Genomic DNA, 23,878 nt, shown 5'->3' with positions numbered 1-23,878 from the left:
CCGAGGCGTGGGCTATGAATCTGCTCTTTTCCATAAAGGAGGAGCTCTTGTGAGGCACAGTCCACTGTGCTGAGGCTTACAACCCGCCCCGTCCCCTCTGCTCTGCCTGCTTCAGGAACAGCACCCCGAGGAGGAGCTCATCAGGACCAAGCAGGACGAGGTGAATGCAGCCTGGCAGCGCCTGAAGGGCCTCGCTCTTCAGAGACAGGGCAAGCTGTTCGGGGCTGCTGAGGTCCAGCGCTTTAACAGGTACTGGCCTGAGTGGACACCTTTCTGCCGGGTGGGGCTCGGTAGCCGTGAGATGCCAGCATGACCTCGGGCTCACGCGAGATCCCTGCTCGCCGGGCAATTGTCATGACTGCGTCAGCTGATGCACTGGTTCTGCAGGGATGTGGACGAGACCATCAGCTGGATCAAGGAAAAGGAGCAGTTAATGGCCTCTGACGACTTTGGGCGTGATCTGGCAAGCGTGCAGGCTCTGCTTCGGAAGCACGAAGGGCTGGAGAGGGACTTGGCTGCCCTGGAGGACAAGGTGGGTGTGCACACAGCTGAGCTTGAAGTTGGTCCCACCCTGGGGTCCGCCTCAAGGGCCAGGGGCATGGCTCTAAGAGAGAGTGTCTCTAGGTCAAGGCCCTGTGTGCCGAGGCAGACCGCCTGCAGCAGTCCCACCCGCTGAGTGCCCCGCAGATCCAGGTGAAGCGAGAGGAGCTGATTACCAACTGGGAGCAGATCCGCACTCTGGCCGCAGAGAGACACGCACGGCTCAACGACTCATACAGGTGACTGCTGTCCTCCAGTGCCAGCCAGCGCCAATCAGCCGGGGTCACTGACCTCACTGGAGAAGAGGGGCACACAGGTGGAGGGCTGGCTTCAGACACTGAGAAATTTCCTTACACCTGTCAAGTGTTGCCCAGTCGGAAAATGCCATCCCTTTCCTTTCACTCTGTTTGGCTGGAGAATGGCAGCTGGTGGTGCAGTGTATATATGTAGCTTTACTACTTCATCACGTGCCAGTGCCGTAACACTGAGGGAAGTGTCTGCTTCGTTCTCTGAGCATCCTGGGAAATAGCCTAGAGCGAAAAGAATGTTCTGCTAGAATCACAATTCACTTGAACATATAGAATAAGTCTGGGCAATTTAAAATTTTTTAAAAGCCAGAATATTTTAGTGTTGGAAAGAATGTAAGTTTTTTTTTTTTAATTCTTTCTTTGTTTCTTTTTTTTCTTTTTTCTTAAAATTTATGCATTTGAAAGGCAGGATTGTAGAGATGGAGATCTTCCATTTGCTAGTTCATTCACTCCCCAAATGGGCATAATGTCCATGGCTGGACCAAATCTAAGCCAGGAACCAGAAGCTTCTTCTGGGTCTCCCATGTGCATGCAGGGGCCCAAGCACTTGGGCCATCTCTCACTGCTTTCCCAGGCCATTAGTGCAGAGCTGAGTCTGAAGTAGAGTACTCAGGACTTGAACTGGCATCTATCTAGAATGCAGGCACTGCAGGCAGCAGTTTAGCCCACTGCGCCAGCATACTGCCACCAGAACCATCGTTCCAGAAGATTGATTACTGCTTTGTCTTGCTTTCCCTTGCAGTCTGCACTGAGCAGATAGTTTCCTGGCCTCTAGTTTGTATGATTTGCTAGGATTTGGAGAACGTAGACCTCGAAGCATGGGACCTCTGCCAGAACATCTGATGGGTCCCCTTTGCTTTTCTAGGCTTCAGCGCTTCCTCGCTGACTTCCGTGACCTCACCAGCTGGGTGACCGAGATGAAAGCCCTCATCAATGCCGATGAACTCGCCAATGATGTGGCAGGAGCCGAAGCCCTTCTGGACAGGCACCAGGAGCACAAGGTACACTGCCAGGCTTGGCCAGTACTGAAGCCATCGTCTCCCACCACAGCAGCCTGTCCTGGGCAGTGAGGGCCGAGTGAATTCCTGTGGGGCCTTTCTAGGGAGACCTGCTCCTCCTGCTTCTGGCCAAGGTCTGAGCGGATCCGGTGTCGGTGACCTGTGACCCGCAGCAGCAGAGAGGCTAGTTCTGACGGATACGGGTGCACAGCCCTGCACAGCCCTGCACAGCCCTGCACAGCCCTGCTGTGCTACCATTTTTAGATGACAGATTTCATGGTTGGTTTGAATAAGTCTAAAGTGTTTTTCTGATATTTCCCCCAAGGTATGGTCTGTGGGACATAGCTCATAATTATATGAGCTTTAATAGGCACTATCTTGAAAGGAATTGAAAATTTTTGTTTTTAAAGATTTATTTTTATTGGAAAGTCAGATATACAGAGGAAGAGAGACAGAGAGGAAGATCTTCTGTCTGTTGCTTCACTCCTCAAGTGGCCCCAACATCCTTAGCTGCGCCAAGCTGAAGCCAGGAGCCAGGAGCCAGGAGACTCTTCCGGGTTTCCCACGTGGGTGCAGGGTCCCAAGGCTTCGGGCTGCCCTCAACTGCTTTCCCAGGCCACTGCTTTCCCCTCCCCAAGCAAGGACTTTAGCTGCTAGCCTACAGCGCTGGGCCCAGGAATTGAAAAATTTTAAGCAAGCTTAGAAAATGTTATTGCATAGAATCTTTAAAAATATTGTTACTTTGGTTTTGTTTGTTTTGAGATTTATTTATTTGAATGTCAGATTTATAGAGAGAAAAAGCTGTTCCACTGGTTCACTCCTTAAATGGCTGCAACAACTGGAGCTGGGCTGATACAAAGCTCGGGGCTGGGAGCTTCCTCCAGACGCCCACGTGGGTCTGAGACTTGTGCAGAGAAGTGTCTTCTGTCACAGTGGCTGGAGAGCTCCAGGGAGGCAGACACCCTGTGGCCTTCTCGGTGCCAGGGTCTTGGAGTGGAGCACTGCCCGAGGAATGCTGAGCGCAGTCTGTACGGCCGTGTCCTTGTGCGTCGAGACTTGTGCAGCTCCAGGTGCATCAGCAGGGATGCTGGATCGGAAGTGAGAGCCAGGACTCAAAGCAGTCCAGTGCCATTGGCAGTGGCTTTTACCGCTGTGCTACAGCTCTGGCTCCATGAAGTTAAGCTTTCTGAGAGGTTCTAAACTGAAGATAGCAAATCAGTATACAGAGGTCAAACATGTGCTTCTATGCCAGCAACAGAAACAAAGTTGTGAAGCTGCTACTTAAAGTCACAGTGAAAGATGTGAGGTATTTGGGAGTAGATGTGGCCAGGGTTGTACACAACACTTGTAGAGAGAGGCATTAAAGGAGACGGACAGGCCGAGTGACTTACCCGGATGTAGTGACTGCTCGTGCAGATTCTCTCCAGGGTCTGTGAGTGTATTTCTGGCACTTCAAAGTTCTTTGCATCAGGATAAACATACCTTTTAAGTCCATTTTTCATGAACCTCTTCGATTACCATCCTATGTCCAATGCCATTCAGTCACAAGCCCAGTATGTGTATTTATGTGTGTGTGTGTGCAAAAATAGCTGAGATCTCAAGGGGTGGAAATTGGGGGGAAGGGAATCCCAGACTATACAGAATTGTACGATAAAATTCAAAAATTAAAACAAAAAACAAACAACTGAGATCATCTTGAAGGTTGCAGTGGGACCTGGGAGGGACTCCCCCTAACAGGTACATTAGAAAATGATTTGACACGCAGAGGACAGATAGGCCAGTAGAAGAGACGACAGAGCCAGGCCCCAGTGAGTGTGGATAATTGAAGAATGGTGGGCCCGCGAGCTCTGGTGTAAATAACGGACCCCTCAGTAATGCTGTCACGTGACTGACTCAGGCCGCTGCAGTCCCCCTCTTCAGCACCGTGATGGTCTGACCCGTGAGGACAGTTTGTTGAAAGTCAACAACTTGTGTTTTCTTTGACTAACTCCTGGCTGTAACTTGGGCCCTTTCTTCCTGCAGGGTGAAATTGATGCTCATGAAGACAGCTTTAAGTCCGCCGATGAGTCTGGACAGGCCCTGCTGGCTGCTGCTCATTACGCCTCTGATGAGGTGAAGGAGAAGGTAAGGAGGACAAAGGGAACTTCCAGAAGCTGTGAGGCGCCTGCTGCTCCATCCCGTGAGGGGCGTGGCAGGTCTGGTCCTGCGTGAGTGGAGTTCAGGTAGAGAGGAAACACCTTGTTTTGTTTTGTTTGCTTTTTCCTGTGTACAAAGCCGGATTTATTTGAGAGAGAAGTGTCTTCTGTCACAGTGGCTGGAGAGCTCCAGGGAAGCAGACACCCTGTGGCCTTCTCGGTGCCAGGGTCTTGGAGTGGAGCACTGCCCGAGGAATGCTGAGCGCAGTCTGCACGGCCGTGTCCTTGGCAGCACTGCTTTCCCTGGTTTCAGTCAAACCTGATCAATTCTGGTGCAACAGTATTGATTTAAAAGTCCAGAAGTAACTTTTAAGTTTTAAAAAACCTTTTTTATAGTGCACTATTAGAATTATTCTGTTATTCATTATTAATCTCTTACTGTGTTAAACATACACATATAAGGGGAGAATATGATAGCATTCAGTACTGTGGCCTCAGGCATCTGTGGAACATTTCCAGAGTCTCTAGTAAGTTAGAGGAGGCATTCCAGAGACTGTCCTCTCAGCTTCACGCCCCAAAACTGCCCAGGGTCTTCGTGGGTCTAACAGGTTTCCTGGCGTGCCCCCTGGAAGACAGCCCGTGGCCCCTGCTCTGTGGAACTCGCCTTACTTCACAAATGTGTCCTTTCCTGTAACTATGCATCTACTTAGCATTTTAACCACAAGCCAGTAGTGACCGAGTGGTCAGTTAGGACAGGGTCTTCCCTCCTGAACTGAGCACTCAGTGAAGTCATTTTATGTATTTCCTGTTATGTGACTTCCACATAAATTCCCCTTTTACAAATGAAAAAAGGCCTGAGAGAGTAGCACCGGAATCAGAAATTCCAGGGAGACCTCAGGCCTGATCCTTCCGCTCTGTGTCCGGGCCTTCCCAGCTGAGCATCCTGTCAGAGGAGAGGACGGCCCTGCTGGAGCTGTGGGAGCTACGCCGGCAGCAGTACGAGCAGTGCATGGACCTGCAGCTCTTCTACCGCGACACCGAGCAGGTGGACAACTGGATGAGCAAGCAGGAGGTAACGCCCCCCCGAGCCCGGCCTCATCCTCGTGCTGAGGAGAGAAGCCGCTGTGGCTACGCCTGGGAGCCAGCGTTTCTTGTTCAAGGGAATTGGCCTCATTTCAGTCCTAAATCAAGGAATAGGAGGGAGTGCTGCCAGCATCTCCCCATGCTGCGGTTACAGAGCCTTCAGAAAACGTCTCTCAGTTTCATGTTAGTGTGATGGACTTGTTTTTGTGTGTGTGTGTGTTTTAATTAGTATCATTACACAGGAAATGTATTTTAGAATTTAGCATTATACATAATCTAATTCCTATAGGAGGCACAAAGACTTTTTCTTTCTAAAAGATTTATTTTTATTGGAAAGTCAGATTTATAGAAACAGACAAAGATACTCCATCTGCTGGTTCACTCCCACAGCATCTGCAACAGCCGGAAGTGAGCCATCCGAAGCCAAGAGTTTCTTTTGGGTCTCCCAGTGGATACAGGGTCCCAAGGCTTTGGACCATCTTCGACTGCTTTCCAAGACCAGAAACAGGAAGCTGGATGGGAAGTAGCATAGCTGGGATACAAACTGACTCCCATATGAGATATTGGTGCTTGCAAGGCGAGGATTTAGCCCATTATGCTATTAGTTGGCCCCAGTTCACATGCTGTTTTAAAAGAAATTGAGTAGAATGTGGAACAAGGATTTCATGCTGATATCAGTTTGACTTTAAGTGAATCTGGAAGAATTTCAGACTGTCCAGCAGAGAACACAGAAGTCAACAGGCTCTTTTCCTTATTCCTTTGCTTTGGAGTTTGGGAAGGTGGAGGGGCTAGTGTGTCTTAAACCCTGTGTGTCCTTTTGAAGGCATTCCTGCTGAATGAGGACTTGGGCGACTCCTTGGACAGCGTGGAAGCCCTGCTCAAGAAGCACGAGGACTTCGAGAAGTCCCTCAGCGCCCAGGAGGAGAAGATCACTGTAAGAGCCCCCCCCCCCCCCCCCCGTGCGCATGCCGCCCCCAGTGCCTCTGGTGGCCAGGAGGCCTTGCTCCCGGCATCTCAGCATATCTGCCGGAGGCCCCACTCCAGGCGCTCGTCGGGTGCCTAAAGTCTTGTAACAGGGACATGCCATCTTGTTGGAAACCTGGCGTGAATTCATGCCCTAGATGGCAGCCTCCTCCTTCAGATTTCTCTCTCATTAAAAGTAATGCAGAGTCCATGTCTGTGTCTGAGCCCTCCGGGCGTCTGGCAGCTGCTAATACCTGTGGTGTTCTGTGGCTGAGAATACCAAGCCTGTTATCTCCAACCTTGAAGCTAATCTTGACCCGAGTCACCTTTTAAAGCGTTCTGGTCCTGAGCGGCAGTTAAACTTCTCTTGAGATGTGGCTACAGGATTGAGTGCTTACCAGTGAGAAACTGTATCTTCTTTTCTAGGCATTAGATGAATTTGCAACTAAGCTGATTCAGAACAACCACTACGCGATGGAAGACGTGGCCACACGCCGAGACGCTGTACGTTTGCTGGCGGCTAGTGCACCTTCCGTCTGCATGTGACGGATAGCGCGGTTGAGTCCCTCGAGCTGGACATCCCCTGGGAGTGGGAACTGGAGCCTCACAGGGATCCTTGTCTTGCAGCTGTTGAGCCGCCGCAACGCCCTGCACGAGCGAGCCATGTGCCGCCGGGCCCAGTTGGCTGACTCCTTCCACCTGCAGCAGTTTTTCCGCGACTCAGATGAGCTCAAGAGTTGGGTCAATGAGAAGATGAAAACCGCCACAGACGAAGCCTACAAGGTAACGTACTGTTAGCAGTGCCGTGTATGCTTGGTTGACCAGCTGAACACGGCTCCCACAGGAGGGTGCTGCTGACTAAGGAGCAGGGAATTCCAAAAACCCCCATGATCCGATGTGAGCTGTGCACAGAGGAGTATGCGGGTAGGGCCGGGGAACGTGGTAAACCTGGGTTTCAGATGAAGTCCCCTCCTGTGTTTCGGTGGCAGGACCCGTCCAACCTGCAGGGCAAAGTTCAGAAGCATCAGGCTTTTGAGGCTGAGCTCTCAGCAAACCAGAGCCGCATTGACGCCCTGGAGAAGGCTGGGCAGAAGCTGATTGACGTCGACCACTATGCCAAGGAGGAAGTTGCAGCTCGTATGAACGAAGTCATCAGCTTGTGGAAGAAGCTGCTAGAAGCCACTGAACTAAAAGGTGAGTGAAGCTATGATGCGGGATTGGGGTGGCCTTTTGTTCCTCACTACCCAGGCAAGATGAGGTGGGGGGCTCCAGACATTGGGGACTATTTCCCAATAGCTGGCTTGGCTTCTTGGCACTTTGCTATTTTGGGGCTTGTGGCTGAGTATGTTAAGTGAGCAGGGGAGAAAGTGGAGCTTCACTGAGCACCAGAGTTCCGCTGTGGGGCTCGGCATTAGGTAATTCTCGAGGGCTCTTGTCTCCTGGCACTCGAAGTGCTCCCCCAGACAGCTTCGGGTTCAGCCTCTGCAAAGTAAGACCAGCGCTGCAATGTGCATTCCTGTGATCTTTGTCATCTGCTTCACTGAGCTGCTGTTACGTGTGAACAGTGTCGGTGGAGGCCTCCTGTTAACCACCCTGCCTCCTTGGACAGGAATAAAGCTTCGTGAAGCTAACCAGCAGCAGCAGTTTAATCGCAACGTAGAGGACATCGAGCTGTGGCTGTATGAAGTGGAAGGCCACTTGGCTTCTGACGACTACGGCAAAGACCTCACCAACGTCCAGAACCTCCAGAAGAAGCATGCCCTGCTGGAGGCCGACGTGGCTGCGCACCAGGTAGTGTGGGACCCGACAGGCAGGTGCGGGGATGGCCACACTTGTCTGGGGAGGGTTATGGTGGGCTGGCTTTCCCAAGTGACCAGCTACGTGTTCTTATGCTCACATGAAGTGTGAGTGAAGTCTCACCTTGTAGCTTCCAGGGAAGAGAGGGCAAGCAGAATCCTTTTAAGGTTGGGAAAAGGATCATGGTAACCTTTCTTGAGATAGAGTAGCCCCTTCCCAGAGCAACAGTGTCTGCCTGAAAACATCCAGAACATAGCGGCTCAGAACTGACCCAGCCTTCTCAAGACGGTCCTTTCTTGTCCTTTCCTGTCGGCAGGACCGAATTGATGGCATCACCATTCAGGCCCGCCAGTTCCAGGATGCTGGCCATTTTGATGCTGAAAACATCAAGAAGAAGCAGGAAGCCCTCGTGGCTCGCTACGAGGCTCTCAAGGAACCCATGGTGGCCCGAAAGCAGAAACTGGCTGATTCCCTGCGGCTGCAGCAGCTCTTCCGTGACGTGGAAGACGAGGAGACGTGGATTCGCGAAAAGGAACCCATTGCGGCATCGACCAACAGAGGTAGGTCTGCTCCAACAGGACCAATTCCGGCAGGGCAGGAGCCGTGTTGGCCTAGAGGGCATGCCGGTCAGAATGAGCAAGGTCAGTTGTGGTGTGTTGCCTGGGGGCTGTTGGGGCAGCGGGGAGTGAGGCTGGTGAGGGCTGGGTCACTGGGGAATGGTCTCTGCCTCCAGGCAAGGACCTGATCGGAGTCCAGAATCTGCTGAAGAAGCATCAGGCCTTGCAGGCCGAGATCGCCGGGCACGAGCCCCGCATCAAAGCTGTCACCCAGAAGGGCACTGCCATGGTGGAGGAGGGTGAGTGAGTCAGCCTTGCCCAGGGCTGCTTCTGCTCTTTGCATCTGCCTCACTTGCATGTGGGCACGGCCTTCTGGGCGGAGGGTGAGCCCCAGCCTTTCTAAGCTGTTGAACCTTGATGGAGCTGCAGGCCTTCTGAGCCCAGATTTTCCGCATTTCCACCACTCGCTGTTGAAGTGGACAGGTCAGTGGGCCTGATGGAACCCACTGTGTCTCTGTAGCTGGAAACATGCTGCATCATTGTCATGGTTTCTGTACGGTGGCATCACTGATGCCAGCCAGGAATGCCTGCTGCTTTAATGTAGAAAGTGGTCAGTTTGTTGGGCAAAGAATGAGATGATCTACAAACGGTTGAGAAGGTCATGGCAGGGAACATGCCAAGAACAGGTGCTGCTTCTTTCTGTGTCATGTCAGCTGCTTCATGCTGTCCTCACTTGCCCTGCCTGAAGTGATTGTGGCACGCTGGGTTAAGCCACTGCTTGGAGCACCTACTTCCCGTATCAGTGTGTCACTTTGAGTGCTGGCTGTTCAGCACCTGCAGTCCAGTTTCCTGCTGAGCTGCCTGCGAGGCAGCAGGTGAAGACCTGAGCTCCTGGCCTCAGCCTGGCCTAGCTGCAGTGTCGTGGTCATTTGAGGAGTAAATCTGTGAATGGGAAGTCTGTCTGGTTCTCCCTCTCTGTCATTCTACCCTTGGAATTAATGCTTTAAAAAAAACGCACTTGCCTGCCAGGCCATTTTGCTGCGGAGGATGTGAAGGCCAAGCTCAACGAGCTGAACCACAAGTGGGAGGCGCTGAAAGCCAAGGCCTCACAGCGGCGGCAGGACCTGGAGGACTCGCTGCAGGCCCAGCAGTACTTCGCTGACGCCAACGAGGCCGAGTCCTGGATGCGGGAGAAGGAGCCCATCGTGGGCAGCACGGACTATGGCAAGGACGAGGACTCTGCCGAGGTACCGCCCACTGGGGAGCAAGGCTGGCATGGCACCCTTGTCTGCGGTGTTGGCGGAGCTGGTGGCTACCTTGTTCCATGGAAATTCAGTTAAAACCAACGGAGTGAGGTTCCCTGCCATGCCCCATCTCCTCTGTTCTCACCACACACGTGCACACACCCCGGCCAGGACGTGCACACTCCCTAACTGTGACCCTCTGCTCTTTGACTGTACCTCTTCAGGGTCTTAGTCCAGAAGGCCTCAGTTTAGTCTCTGTACCTACTTTTCTTGTGAATAGCACAGTAGCATGAGCTGCACATGCTTCTCTCAAAGCAGGCGAACTGCAAACCTGTGAAGGTGGAAGGGGGTGGTGATGCAGCCAGGGTGTGGGAAGGGAAGGGCAGTGGGTGTTTCCAGTGTGCTGGTTCTCAGACCAGTGGGTGGTGGCTTCCAGACACAAGTGGCACAGTCATGTCGCTCATGGGTTTCAGTTTGTGCCAGGATGGGGAGACAGGGTGGAACGGGAGAGGTGGCATCGTTTTGGGAAGCTGGAGCACACTCCTGGGAGAGGGCTGGACGTGCCAGGGGCAGTCGGGCCACTGCTTTAGCCATGTCCTCGGTTCCAGGCTCTACTCAAGAAGCACGAGGCCCTGCTGTCTGACCTCAGCGCCTACGGCAGCAGCATCCAGGCCCTGCGAGAGCAGGCTCAAGCTTGCCGGGTAAGACTGCACTGCAGGTCGCAGGTGGGGAGTGGGGCATGTGGGGACAGGAAGAGCAGGGTCCAGGTATTGCCACTAGGTACTATGGTTACAGCAACAGTCTTTAAAATAAATAAATAAATATATATTTATATATATATACATACATACATATATACATATATATATATATATATATATATAGTTTGATTGATTGATTATCTGAAATGGGGTGGAGAGACAGATCTCCAGTCTGTTGGTTTACTCCCAGAATAGTCCCAGCATCCAGGGTGGGGCTAGGCCAAAGCTAGGAGCCTGAAACTTCATCTGGGTGCACCGCATGGGCAGCAGGGGTCCAAATCCTTGGGCATCTTCTGCTGCTTTCTCAGGCACATCTGCAGGGGGCTGGAGGTGGAATGGTCAGGACTTGACCAACGTACTCATGGGATGCCAGGGTTGGCAGGCAGTAGTTTAGTGAGCTGTGCCCCAGTTCAGGCCCCACAGACCGTGTTCTTCTGCCTGTGCCGGTAGCTCTTGGGATGCATGGTTTTCTAGATAGCTTAGAAGGAGACGTTTAAACAACTTGAGACCACGGACATTGCTCATGGAAACAAGTGTTCATGTGGTGGTTGGTTCTGTCTGTTGGAACTGAGCGTGTGTGCCTGGATAGCTCACTGAGCGTGTCCTCTCACTGGTCTTGCTCCTCTTCCCTGGGTTTTCTAGCAACAAGTGGCCCCCATGGATGATGAGACTGGCAAGGAGCTGGTCTTGGCTCTGTATGACTATCAGGAGAAGAGCCCTCGGGAGGTGACCATGAAGAAGGGTGACATCCTCACCCTGCTCAACAGCACCAACAAGGCAAGTGCAGGACGGCTGTGTGGTCACGTCACACACCCCACATTGGCCAGTGGTCATGTCTCCCCAGCATGAAGCCGTAGGGCCTTTCCGCTGGATATGCCTACCTAGTGCCACATGTGGCCACATGGGTAGTACGTGGGTCTCCCGCAGTCCTCTTGGGTGAGTGGTGTGGGGGGCATTTCCTGCCATGACTGGACATGTCTAGGTGGACCTCAGTCCCCTTGAGCCACAGCCTGTCCTCTGTAGCTCATACCTCCTGGTAGGTGATCTGGACTGTTCTGTCCAGGACTTGGCTGAAAGCTGAAGACAGCTTGAAGACTTGCCCCACAAGTGCTGCCCTCTCCAGATTGAGTCCTGCCTATTTGATCTGCCTTTCTTCCAGAACACGTTTTGGTTTGAATGTGGCCTTGAAGGGAGGAACCCCCCACTTACCTGGCTGACGGGGGTGGGGGGATCCTTCCCTTGCCTACCCTCCTCGGGACAGCCTGAGAACACATGTCACTCTTGGCTTTCCTGCTGTCTCTGGTTTACTTATACCCAGAGTAGCACAGCAGAACTTGCTATGATGGTGGCAGCATTGTGTCTGCTTGCCACTGGGGGCAGCCACTGGCCGCCTGTGATGGTAGTTACTTAATTCTTAGCTGAACTGAATTCCAACTTACTGAACGGTAAATACAAATGGACTGGATGGCAGTTTGGAGTCTCGGTAAAGACAAGGCTGCCTGCCTAGGCACGGCCTTGCTATATTGTCAACTGTCTCGGTGATTGGGTGGTAGGACATCGTGAGCCACTTGAGCCGTCGCCTGCTGCCCCATGAGGGTATCTCAGCAGGCAGCTGGAGCCAGAAACAGAGCCAGAGCCTGACCCAGCCACCTGGGCACCCCAGGACTAGATGCAGATGTCTGAGGTGGCGTCGCCGTGTCCGATGTCTGTCCCAGGCAGTGCTGCTGTCATCTGCCTGTAAATGTCCTGCGCATGGACATGTTCAATACGGACACACATGCACACGGTCCTCCTTGGGAACTTTGCTTTCAGCTCTCTTCTTACTCCTCCTTAGGACTGGTGGAAAGTGGAAGTGAATGACCGTCAGGGTTTTGTGCCTGCTGCGTATGTGAAGAAGTTGGACCCCGCGCAGTCAGCTTCCCGGGAGAACCTTCTGGAGGAGCAAGGCAGCATTGCACTGCGGCAGGAGCAGATTGACAATCAGTAAGAACCATGCAGTTGTGTGTCCACAGGCCGCAGCCTGAGAAGTGCCTGCGGCTTCTGGGTCCAGCCACACTCTTGCCACCCTCCCAAAGTCTCTTGTAGTCTTCCCTGAGTGAGCCCCGAGTCCCTGGCTGGTGGTCCTGTTGTCTGATGTTTTATTTTCTTCCCAGGTTCCTAAGTTCTTTTCCCAAACTATCTCTATGAACCCTGCCGCCCTCACCTTTCTGTTCTGGTGGCTGTAGAATATGCAGAGGTGCACAACCCTGCAGCTCTGCCTCTCTCTGGAAGGCTACTGGGGCACTGTCACCCCATCTCCATGGCTCTGGGTTCTTAAAACAGGAGTTACTGTTGCGAAGTGCTCCTGTCCTGCTTTCTTTGCCAAGCCCCCTTGTAGTGGCCTATGTCCCACCTTTAGGGCACATCTTGCTCAGCTAAAAAGGGAAGCAACAGCTCCAGGCAGTTGTAAAAAATGCAGAAAAGGTATTCCCTTTGGAGTTGAGCTTGTCTGACCTTAGTGGGAGCAGAGGCATTGGTTCCTGTTGAGACCATACAGCTTTGGGTGTGAGTTCTTACCTGTGGCCTGGGTAATACATATGAGGGTAATTCAAGAAGTCCCTGGAAAATGGAGATAAAGTTGTGTTGATTTTGGTCTCCAAATTTTGAAACCAGCACTCACTTTTTGTGAACTTTTTGAAGACCCTGGATATGAGCACAAATGAGTAGACCACAGGGCCAAACGGCTGAGTAGCATTCAGTACAGTTTCTTTCTAGGTTCGTTTTCTTCCCTGGCCTTGCTTGGTGAACCAGGAAACCCTGCCCCTAAGCGTGGCAGGCTTGTCAGGAACATGAAGGTGAACTAACCCTCTAACTCCACCCTCCTGCTGTCTCCTCACCATGTTTTCATCCGAGGCCTGGCCTGCTTCTAGGAGCTTGTGAACGACTCCTTAACTTTCCCACCTTAAGCGTCCGCCGTCAAGGCGCCAGTTGGAGCTGCTGCTTTTCATCCCTGTGGATTAATCCCACTAATTCTTGCATGCTTTTGCTGTACCCCTCTGTGCAGGACACGCCTTACTAAGGAGGCCGGCAGTGTATCTCTGCGTATGAAACAGGTGGAAGAACTGTGAGTAGGCGGAGAGCCTCGCTGAGCACCCCTGTACCTGCTGTACCTGTCCACGCTCCCTCTGCCGCTCCCCTAAAGGCACTTGTCCATCAGACTCCAGGGTGGCAGCAACCACATGTCTGGGCAGCAGCTTCCGCTCTCAGGGAGAGGTGTTAGCAAAGCTGTGTCAGTAACTGCTTACTCCTGGGTCGCTTCCATGCCAGTTTGTGCTCAGGGGGGTGTCGGTTTCCTTGCTGGCGTGGTGGTGGTGGCTGGCACTGGCAGTGTGCACCTGAGAGCCAGGCCATGGTGCCCCCTGTCAAAGGAGAGAAAAGGCCCCTCGAAGTGCTTGTGTCATAGTCACTCGCTACTTTGCTCATGATGGAAAGCTTAGATTTGATGGTATGATTAGTCTAGAGCTTTTATTTTAATCTTTGGCTTAGATTTTGATCAAGTTTATTTTTATATCCAAACCATTGGGAGTTTGACCTTTTGTATTTTGCTTCCCAAGAGTCACACCATTTTGATTCTTCTTAAAACATCTTCAGAAACAAAGTGGTGCAGGTATCCTGTACTTTTTTTCTATTTTTTTTTTAATTTATTTCTTTTCTGTGTTTTGGTTCCTGTACTCTTGATTTTCCTTCTGAGCTTGATGAACTTAATGAGACATGTATTAGTTTGTAAATGTCCTGCTTATCAGGAAATGTGGACATCCAGTATTAGGCTATTTTAGTGCTAAATGTACCTGCTGCACACACAGACGCGCGCGCCCTGGGGACTGCTCAGAGAAAGACAGAAAATGAGAAAAAACCCTCTGTGTATCTTATGCCCAGCAAGTTCATCTCATCTCTGCTGTAGTCGCATGAGCACTGTGTTGCTGTGCTAAAAGCTTAGTTTCCGTCATTCATGGTTGTGATGGTGTAAGCACAAAATTGGCCTGGGGATGCGTGCCTGCCTGGCACATCCAGCCATGAGCCACACGGTGCGTGCTACTGCTGGTGCTGGTGCCGTAGCGTGGGTCTCAGGATCTTCATCCTCATCCGTGTCTTGACACTCCATCGCTAGGGCGTCATCATTACAGACCCATGCCTTGGATCCACACCTCGGAGACACCTAGCAGTTTGCCTTTTAGGAGCGTCTGGTAACTGCCTTCCTTGCCCTCTTGTCCCCCACCTTGATGTGCCTCAGGTACCACTCTCTGCTGGAGCTAGGGGAGAAGCGCAAAGGCATGTTGGAGAAGAGCTGCAAGAAGTTCATGCTGTTCCGTGAAGCCAGTGAGCTGCAGCAGTGGATCAACGAGAAGGAGGCTGCTCTGACAAGCGAGGAGGTCGGTGCAGACCTGGAGCAGGTGGAGGTGCTGCAGAAGAAGTTTGATGACTTCCAGAAGGTATGCTGGAACACTGGAGATTCTAGAATGGAGGTGACGCAGGTGCTGCTCCTCTGTCGGAGTGAGTGATGGTAGATGGCCCATGCAGCTGTTTCCTTCAGGGACTTGGGTGCTTGGTAGTTCTGAGACATCATCAGTTCGTTGCAGCAGTGTTGAGGAAATCTTTCCAAGGCTTATTGGCTCACCAGGTTCACCTTAGTGCATCCACAGACCCAGAAACATGTTGCATACCTTGGCCTGGAAAGTGGTCCAGCCTGTTCTGGTTTTCATCCTCTGGCGAGGGAGTTGACATCCTCTGCTGGCCTAGATGAGCAGGTTGTCCTGTCCCCTTTGTGCATATGGGCATGCTGTCTACTGCACAGACATCAGCAATTGAGGAGGCCCGATCATGATACATGCACTCCAAGGTTGGACCACAAATATTGTAATTGCTCTGATCTAGTTGGGGAGTCCTCCAAGAAACCTTGACTGGAATGACCTCAGACTTGACTGTTGTGTGGCCAGCCAGTCAGGATCAGGCTCGGTCCATCACCTGCACCAGCCTTCACCTGTGGATGCAGCTGCCTGGTCAGCTGCCTGGTCAGCTCTGCCCCCAGAGTGTCAGCTGCTGCAGCCTAACCCATGCCAGCCCGCCACTTGCTTGGTCTTCATGCATATCCACAGGTGCCACAGCCTAGTTGGGGTGACCACCAATAACCTCCCTCAGGCCCACTCCCAGCCCCGGGTTTTGTGTGTACCAGCATGTGCTATGGTCCAACCTGGTCCATCCTGCGTCCTATCTGGCTCTTGGGCATGCCCAAGGGTGCTCACCCTGCACTACCCTCAGATCCAGCCCACGTATATTCTGATATGTCCTGCTACCTTTGCCAGCCTGGCCTGTCCCCCATCCTGGCTCTCATGTTCACCAGCAGGAACTGCAGCCTAGCAAGAGTGTCCACAATTCTGCTACCACACCCACCTCAAGCCCCAGCTCTTGGGCCTGCCAAGGTGTGCTGCAGTCTTGTCTGACATAACTCTCACCCAGTCCTGTGGGGACTGTGGGTACTGTGGCCTAGTCTGGCTGGCACACACTCATTCTGACTTTGACAACAGTAATAGGTGCAGCAGCCTAGCCCAGTCTGGCCTGCCCCAAGATCATGCCCACATGCCAGCTGCAGCCCTGCCCAGTCCCAGCTCTCACCCTCAGCAGTGGAAGCCCAGAAGTGTGTGTCAGCAGGTGTTGCATGGCCTTGTGTGTGGCAGCAGGTGCTGTGGCCCGGTCTGTGATAGCCTCCCCTAGTCTTGGCACCCGTGTGCTATTTTGAGTCAATTTCCCAAATCTAAGATACAAAAAGGTTTTTTGTTTTTGTTTTTGTTTTTGTTTTTTTGAGCTGGGGTGGGGAGGAGTAAAATTCACAAAACACCCAGTTAAGCACAGTGCACAGTTCATTGGCATGTAAGAGCACGCCTGTGGTCACTGGCCCTTCTCCCTGACCCCACAGTCCCTTGGTGTCTAGATTGGTCTGTGCTGGAGTTTGCCTGACCAAGGACGATCTAATGTAGTGTTTTCAGGTTTTGTCCTCCTTGAAGCTTCATATTGCTGAGTCAGTGCAGTTAGACTTTGAAGTTCAAGGAACTTCAAGGACGAAGTCAAAAGTTGTGTAAATTTAGTACAAAAAATGTGAGATGTGTTATGGCAAGCTATCTTCAAAAAGTTCTGCTTTTTGTTTTGTTTTCTTTGTAACCTGTATTTCCATGAACTTTCTGAAGAGACCGCTCTGACCCCATAGACTTACCTTTTAATTCTATTTTTCCATTAAGTGTTTTTTTGAGCAAGAACTCTCACCTGCCAGTTCACTCTCTATATCAGGCTGAGCCGGGACTTCAGTCCAGAGCGGGAAGCAGGAACCTAGTCAGCCGAGCCATCGCAGATGCTGGCACACGCCTGGAGTCAGGAGCCAGAGCCAGATAGCCAGCCCAGGCAGGCAGTCCAGTGTGGGATGCAGGGCTGTGTAGCTGCCCTCTTAACCCACCAGGCCAGATCGTCTGCCCCATGAACATGTACTCCATTGCATTGATAGGCTGATATGCCACGTGTTGTTTGTCCAGCCCTCCATTGAGAAGTGCACTCATAACCAGTTTTGTTCGGTCGTTCATTTGTTTACCTGTCTTAAGGTGCATGTATTTATTTGAATGTCAGAGTTACAGAGAAGGGGAGAGACGGAAAGAGGTCTTGAATCTACTGGTTCGTTCCCCAAAGTGACCCCAACAAGCAGCGTGCAGTCAGGTGCTTCATCCAAGTCTCCCACGTGGGTGGCAGAGTCCATACACTTAGGCCATCTTCTGTCTTTCCCAGGCTGTACCAGGATGCTAGATGGGAAGTGGAGTATTCAGGACATGAACTGGTACCCATATGGGATGGCTGTGTCCCAGATGGCAGTTTTACCCCTACAACATAATGCCTTTTTTTTAAAGATCTATTTTTATTTAACTAGAGAAAGTGATGAACACATCTTGCATCCGTTGGTTTGCTCCCCAGGTGGCCACAGTAGGCAGGACTGGGCCAGGCCCAAGCTGGGAGGCAGGAGCACGATCTGGCTCTCCCACGTGGATAGCAGGGCCCCCGGTGCCTGAGCTGCCTTCTGCGGCTGCCCTGGCTTTGACAGGGGCTGGATCAGACGTACAACAGCTGGGATGTGTACTAGTGCCCACTTGGGATGCTGGCACTGCAGGTGCTGGCCTCACCAGTTACACCACAACTCCAGCTCTACTTGGAACTAATTAAAACGGGAGAGGATTATTATCTTATAGGGCCGTGCATTAACATTTCATCACATATTTTATTTTTACTGGAAAGGCAGATTTACAGAGTAAAGGAAAGACAGAAAGATCTTCCACCCACTGGTTCACTCTCCCAAGTGGCTGCAATGGCTGGAGCTGAGCCGGTCCGAAGCCAAGAGCTAGGAGCTTCTTCCAGGTCTCTTACGTGGGTGCAGGGTCCCAAGGCTTTGAGCCATCCTCCACTGCTTTCCCAGGCCACAAGCAGGGAGCTGGATGGGAAGCAGAGCTGCCAGGATTAGAACCGGCACCCACATGGGATCCTGGCTAGCTGCTAGGTTACTGTGCCAGGACCATTTCAAAACATTGTTTACTGCCTCAAAAAATACTTTTAAAAATCTGTGTTTCATTAGAATTGTTTATTAAGTGTGGGGTAATGAGGTCAACAAGAGACAGACTGCTTGCAGAATGCCACTGTTGTCCTGCTGCCCTGACAGTGAGGCCCGAGGGGTCTTTAGGAAGAGGATGTGACTCGGAGATGCCCATGGGTCGGGTCGCCACAGGCTCGAGAAAAGTGACGAGTTGTTGTCATCCTCTCCTTATCCCTGACTTGCCACTGGTTTTTGCCTTGAAGGACCTGAAGGCCAACGAGTCCCGCCTGAAGGACATCAATAAGGTGGCCGAGGACCTGGAGTCGGAAGGCCTGATGGTGGAGGAGGTGCAGGCGGTACAGCAGCAGGTGCGTGTCTCACGGCAGGAGGCCTCGCTGGGTCCCTTCCTTTGCCTTTGTGGCCCAGCAGGCGTGTTGCCTGTAGCCCCCAGTTAGTGGCAGTTGTATGAGTTCCTGAGTGTATCAAAGACTTGGCAAGTAAATCCTGGCTTTGAAGTTCTGCCAGCCGTTTGGGCTGGCGTTTGCTCAGTCTCCTGGTTTGACAGCTGTGAGCATTCCTTAGGGAGCTATTTCCTCCCACAATGACATTCTCTCTTTTCCTGCAGGAGATGTACGGCGCGATGCCCAGGGTAGGTCCAGGGGCTCTGCATGCACTGAATCGTGGGAAGGACTCAGACCTTGGGAACAATGAAGCCGCAGGAACTTCTGCCGGAGCATTTTTATGCTGAGATCACAGAGGTGGCCGTGTGCACAGAAACCTGTGGCAGAGAGGCCAGGCCACTACTTGCTGTTCCCTAGATATGCCCAAAAATAGTTGAGATCTTTATAGTGGTTTTTTCTTTCTTTTGAATTTTACTTTTTTCAAAATTCAGAGTCCCAGTGACAGAACTCTGATCTTCTGGGTCACTCATCAAATGCCCAGAAAAGGCCCAGGGCCTGGAGTTCAGCGTGGCTGTCGCTTGGGATGGCAGAAACCCAGGTACTAGAGCTGTCACCTGCTGACCAGCAGCGTGCACATTAGTAGGAAGTCAGAAGTGAAGCAGAGCCGGGACTAGAACCCCAAGCACTGTGGCGTGGGATGCAGGTGTACCGAGTGGCATCTGACTGCCTTCTGTTTTCCAGCTTTTCCCAAAGCTGTACTTTAAGTTCGTTTGTGACCTCTTTTCAGAACTAATTCTATACTATGACCTAAAGAAAAATTGGTTACTTTCTTAGTAAATTTCCTCATTCTTCCCATTCCACTGGCTAAAAATTGGAAAATTTTCCCTCCTGTTTGCTACATTTTTCTCAGCCAGCCTTGTCATGAGCTCCCTGCCTGTGATGTTTGAAAGGGAACTATTCTCTGTTTTTTTTTAAACTGCCCTGTTCCCAGGCTGCACTAGAGGCGTGCCTGGGAAAGGTTGGTGTGCTGGGGGTGCTTGATCGCACAGCTGCCTCAACACGTTTTCCTCTGAACAGGATGAAGGGGATTCAAAAACGGCCTCCCCATGGAAGGTAAGGGTGCTTGACAAGCGACTGCCTGTGGGCTCTGTGGGAGCACCCCGCGTCACATCCCAGCTGATGCACTGTTTCTGCAGCTTGAGCTGCTCTTGAGCCATTGGTCATTTCTGGACTTGCTTCGGCTGGTTTCTTTCTCCAGCATTCCATTCTTTGGTTCTGTTTTCTTGTGTGATGAGGCATAGAGAAGGCAGCGGAGTGCTTACAAAAAAGTGCTCAGGGCCGGGGTGGTCCGTGTGGGTTCACTGTGTGCTGTCACCGGGTGGTCAGTGGGTTCACTGCGTGCTGTCACCGGGTGGTCAGTGTGGGTTCATTGTGTGCTGTCACCGGGTGCAGTGACTGGTCTAGCATCTACCCTCGTGAGTCGGCTCTTCAGGAATCTCTCACTGAGTTTTAGTTAAGTTAGCTGATTTCTACTTGATCAAAGTAGATTTTCTGGAAACTCTATCGGCATTTTTGGTTTTTTTCAGCGGATCAGATGATAGGTTTTTGTCTTTTGTAATTTATTTTCTAAAGTAGTTATATGTTTCTTGTTGAATGCATTTGTGTTTTTGGAGACAGACTGTTGCACGCTTAACAGATCATAGCACAGCAGAGGCATAACGTTAAACAAATGTGTGTTTTATTTGAAAGATGCAGTGTCAGAAAGAAATCTTCCCGTGTGCTGGCTCACTCCCCAGTTGGCTGCAGTAGCCAGGGTTGGGCCACACCAGAGCCAGGGGCCAGGACCTCCGTCCAAGTCTCCCATGTGAGTGACAGGAGCCCAGACACTTGGGCCATTTTCTCCTGCGTTCCCAGGCCACCAGCAGGGAGCTGGATTGGAAATGAAGCAGCTGGGACACAAACCAGCGCCCATACAGACAGTGGCTTTACCCACTGTGCCACTCCAAGTGTCCCACTTGGGTAGAACAAACCCAGACACTTGGGCCATCTTCCCTGCTTTCCCAGGTACATTATCAGGGAGCCTGATAGGAAGTGGAGCAGCTGGAACTTGAAATGGCAGCCAGATGTGTTACAAACATCAGACATGGCAATTTAACACACTGCCCAACAGTCACACACATACACACACACACACACCACACACACACTCCAAAACATAACTTGCACATCCACTGGGGAACCAACACTTTTTTTTTTAAAGATTTATTTATTTTTATTGCCAAGTCAGATATACAGAGCGGAGAGACAGAAAGATCTTCCGTCCGATGATTCACTCCCAAATTGAGCACAACAGCTGGAGCTGAGCCAATCTGAAGCCAAGAGCCAGGAGCTTCTTCTGGGTCTCCCATGTGGGTGCATGGTCCCAAAGATTTGGGCCGTCCTCGACTGCTTTCCCAGGCCACAAGCAGGGAACTGGATGGGAAGTGAGGCTGCTGGGATTAGAACGTGCACCCACGTGGAATCCCAGCGCATTCAAGGCGAGGACTTCTTCCACTAGGCCATTGCACCGGGCCCAGAACCAACACATCTTGAGACTCAGTCTATGTCGGGGGGCCTGGAAACAGTCCCTCAGTGTGTGTCCCTGAGGCCATCCTCTTGCCCTGTGCTGAGGGCCTCGACAGAGAGAGGCCTGTTTCTCTGGCCTCCCAGCTCCTCTGGCTTTGCATGTTCTCACTGAGGAGGCTGCAGCTGGAGGGGCGGGAGGCGCAGTTCTCCCTTGGCTCAAGATTTCTCTCCCGTCAGTTGTGAAATTGGATCACTGATGACAGAAAGACGCAGAAGCTTTAGGTCTCTGACCTCCTGGCCGAGTTTCCTAGTAACATAAGGATCCTTCCGGAAGTGTGCTTCCAGTGACTTTACAATGCCAGGACCTCCTGTTTCTGGAAGGAACGTAGACCCAGATGGACTTGCTGTCTGGGCTTGCATCGCCAACCTGTCACCTGGGGACTCTTGGTCGGTGTCCCTGTGGTCATGTGTCGCCTTCCCTCTTTTTCTGTACTTGAAGGTTAGAAGCAGTAGTCATGCCAGCGAACTGGGGTGGACGTAGGACCCCAGAGGACTCCAAGTTTTTTAGAAGTGCCCGTGTTCTTTAGCTACCATGCCAGGCCCACTGCCCACATTCTTGAAAAAATTTTTTTCCTACATGCTGTTGCCTGCCTGCCTTTAATAAAAGCAGTCCCAGACCTTAATTAGACGTGAGATGGATGCGTGCACTTGGCTCTAATGAAGAGTCTTGCCTGCTGGCAGGTGATAGTGGGGCAGGTTTCCCGGATATTTTCTTGTTACAGGGACAAGAACAAGATGTCAGGTGCTGCTCTTTGAGCTGCAATGATCCTGGCTTTCCTCTCAGGACCTGAGCAGGTCTGATGGTGACTGCAGGGGTTGGCCCTTTGGGGACACCCCTGCTGAGGATGTTTGGGGTGACGCCGGCTGGCCTGGGGGCACCCCTGCAGCTCAGATTGTCTCTTAGCCAGCAGACCCATGATGGGTTTTCCTTCTTCTTCCTCCCCGTATAGTCTGCGCGTATGATGGTTCACACCGTGGCCACCTTCAACTCCATCAAGGTAAGTGATGTTCTTCCTCTTGTCTGGTGGCGCATGGTCCCTCGGCAGCCTGCCAGAGCATGTGTCCAGCCTGGTGGCCTTCCCTGGTGAAGAGTTCATTGCTTCTTGCTGCTGTGTGGGAGCTGGAGGGAGCCTGTCCTTGCCAATATCAAGCCTCATGGGCTGCGGCCTTTTGGGTGTGTGCCCACTCACACCAAGTGCTCCATGCCAGGCATCAGGCCAGGAGTGGGGGAAAGGACAAGTGAGCCATGGTCCCTGCAGCTTCAGAGGGGACTCCCAGGGCTGGTTCTTGAAACTGTTGAGACCCCTGGGGACAGCTGGCTCTGGCTTGGCTCTGACTCCAGACCTGCTCTGTTGCAGGTCGGAAAAGGGAAATTAGACATGCCATGGCATTTCCTTCGAGATGAACCATCATCCCGAGGCCTGGGTGTGGGTATAATGGGGGTCCCCACAGAGCTGACCCTGGCTGTCCCCAACAGGAACTCAACGAGCGCTGGCGGTCCCTGCAGCAGCTGGCTGAGGAGCGGAGCCAGCTCCTGGGCAGTGCCCACGAAGTGCAGAGGTTCCACAGGTAAGGGGCACTGCCAGGCCGGCCCAAGGAGCAGCCCTGTTCATTCTGTGCTGCAGGCCGCCTGGCTTGCTACTGGGGATCCCCATGGTACCCCAGCTCTTGCTGCACATGGAAATGGCCCTGCGCTCCTAGAGATCTTGCAGGAAGCTGCAGACAGGTGTCCCAGGGCCAGCTGTATGTCGTCCCATCACCAAAGACGGCTGTTAACGTCTCTGTGTGTCTCCCCTGTAGAGATGCCGACGAAACCAAAGAATGGATTGAAGAGAAGAATCAGGCACTAAATACAGACAACTACGGCCATGACCTGGCCAGTGTCCAGGCCCTACAGCGCAAGCACGAGGGCTTTGAGAGGGACCTCGCAGCCCTTGGTGACAAGGTCAGAGGTAGCCCCGGTTGGGCAGCATCTCGCGTTCTGTGGGGAAGACTCCCGTTCCTGCCTGCTCACCGCTTTCTTCCTGCAGGTGAACTCCCTTGGGGAGACGGCCGAGCGCCTGATCCAGTCGCACCCCGAGTCGGCAGATGACTTGCGGGAGAAGTGCACGGAGCTCAACCAGGCATGGAGCAGCCTGGGCAAGCGCGCTGACCAGCGAAAGGCCAAGCTCGGTGACTCTCATGACCTGCAGCGCTTCCTCAGTGACTTCCGGTGAGAGGCTAGGTGCTTGCTCAGGGTGGGGGCGTGGCAGGGAGGCTTAGAAAGTCTCCATTTGTGGACACCACATGCACCTGCACACGCCCCTCCCCACCTGCTGCTGATCTGTGTGTATTTCCCACTTCACGTGGAGACACCTCGTCTGACTTTTTGATTCAGTAGTTAACGGAGCCAGCAAGAGGTAGAATGGCAAACACAGCGTGTGTACCGCCTTCACCACAGTTGGTGGGTTGATCGCCTTGGTGCTCTCTGGGGAGGGACACTGTTTTGTGAGCCCATGATGGCAGGATGCAGGTCCTAGCACTGAGCCCTGAGTCCCACAGCACGCAGCTCCCAGGACCACCAGCCACCTCCCGTGGGGCATTTCCTTCTGATGCAGCACAGCGACAACAACCTCACACGCTTGTTTGCTGTTGGTCTAGTGCATGACAACTGGGGCTCGCTTCTTGATCCAGGGCAAGGCTGACCATCACACTCGATGGTCTGTCTCCTTGGCCTCCCTAAATCTAGAACTATGTTCCTCTGCCTTCTGGCCTTGTCCTTGGCTGACATCCACTTGAACACCTGTGTGAGATGCTGGTGCTACAGCACCAGCTCTGGAGTCCTGGCTTTGTTAAGACTAATTAACTGGTATCCCACACAAAGAACAAG

The 23,878-nt window shown here is 52.3% G+C and overlaps 1 protein-coding gene across 8 annotated transcripts in view; it reads left to right on the top strand.

The window, feature by feature from the left end:
• SPTAN1 (spectrin alpha, non-erythrocytic 1) overlaps positions 1–23,878 on the top strand; it is a 59,215-nt gene that overhangs the window by 18,385 nt on the left and 16,952 nt on the right. For 5 of the 8 annotated variants that reach the window (XM_058672789.1, XM_058672787.1, XM_058672790.1 and 2 more), the window contains exons 6-31: positions 116–249; positions 388–532; positions 625–779; positions 1,714–1,849; positions 3,869–3,970; positions 4,916–5,053; positions 5,888–5,998; positions 6,454–6,531; positions 6,655–6,810; positions 7,017–7,221; positions 7,637–7,818; positions 8,141–8,384; positions 8,558–8,680; positions 9,411–9,628; positions 10,234–10,326; positions 11,029–11,163; positions 12,221–12,369; positions 13,430–13,489; positions 14,657–14,855; positions 18,247–18,351; positions 18,609–18,632; positions 19,462–19,497; positions 21,960–22,007; positions 22,487–22,578; positions 22,810–22,954; positions 23,040–23,221. In XM_058672789.1, coding sequence (XP_058528772.1) covers positions 116–249; positions 388–532; positions 625–779; positions 1,714–1,849; positions 3,869–3,970; positions 4,916–5,053; positions 5,888–5,998; positions 6,454–6,531; positions 6,655–6,810; positions 7,017–7,221; positions 7,637–7,818; positions 8,141–8,384; positions 8,558–8,680; positions 9,411–9,628; positions 10,234–10,326; positions 11,029–11,163; positions 12,221–12,369; positions 13,430–13,489; positions 14,657–14,855; positions 18,247–18,351; positions 18,609–18,632; positions 19,462–19,497; positions 21,960–22,007; positions 22,487–22,578; positions 22,810–22,954; positions 23,040–23,221 — 3,395 coding nt within the window. The remainder of the gene's footprint in view (positions 1–115; positions 250–387; positions 533–624; positions 780–1,713; positions 1,850–3,868; positions 3,971–4,915; positions 5,054–5,887; positions 5,999–6,453; positions 6,532–6,654; positions 6,811–7,016; positions 7,222–7,636; positions 7,819–8,140; positions 8,385–8,557; positions 8,681–9,410; positions 9,629–10,233; positions 10,327–11,028; positions 11,164–12,220; positions 12,370–13,429; positions 13,490–14,656; positions 14,856–18,246; positions 18,352–18,608; positions 18,633–19,461; positions 19,498–21,959; positions 22,008–22,486; positions 22,579–22,809; positions 22,955–23,039; positions 23,222–23,878) is intronic. The other 3 variants (XM_058672791.1, XM_004593516.3, XM_058672788.1) reach the window with 1 other exon arrangement.

Source organism: Ochotona princeps, chromosome 14 (assembly GCF_030435755.1).
Source record: "Ochotona princeps isolate mOchPri1 chromosome 14, mOchPri1.hap1, whole genome shotgun sequence".
NCBI classification, from domain to species: Eukaryota; Metazoa; Chordata; class Mammalia; order Lagomorpha; family Ochotonidae; genus Ochotona; species Ochotona princeps.
This window is presented reverse-complemented; position numbering and strand designations above follow the sequence as displayed.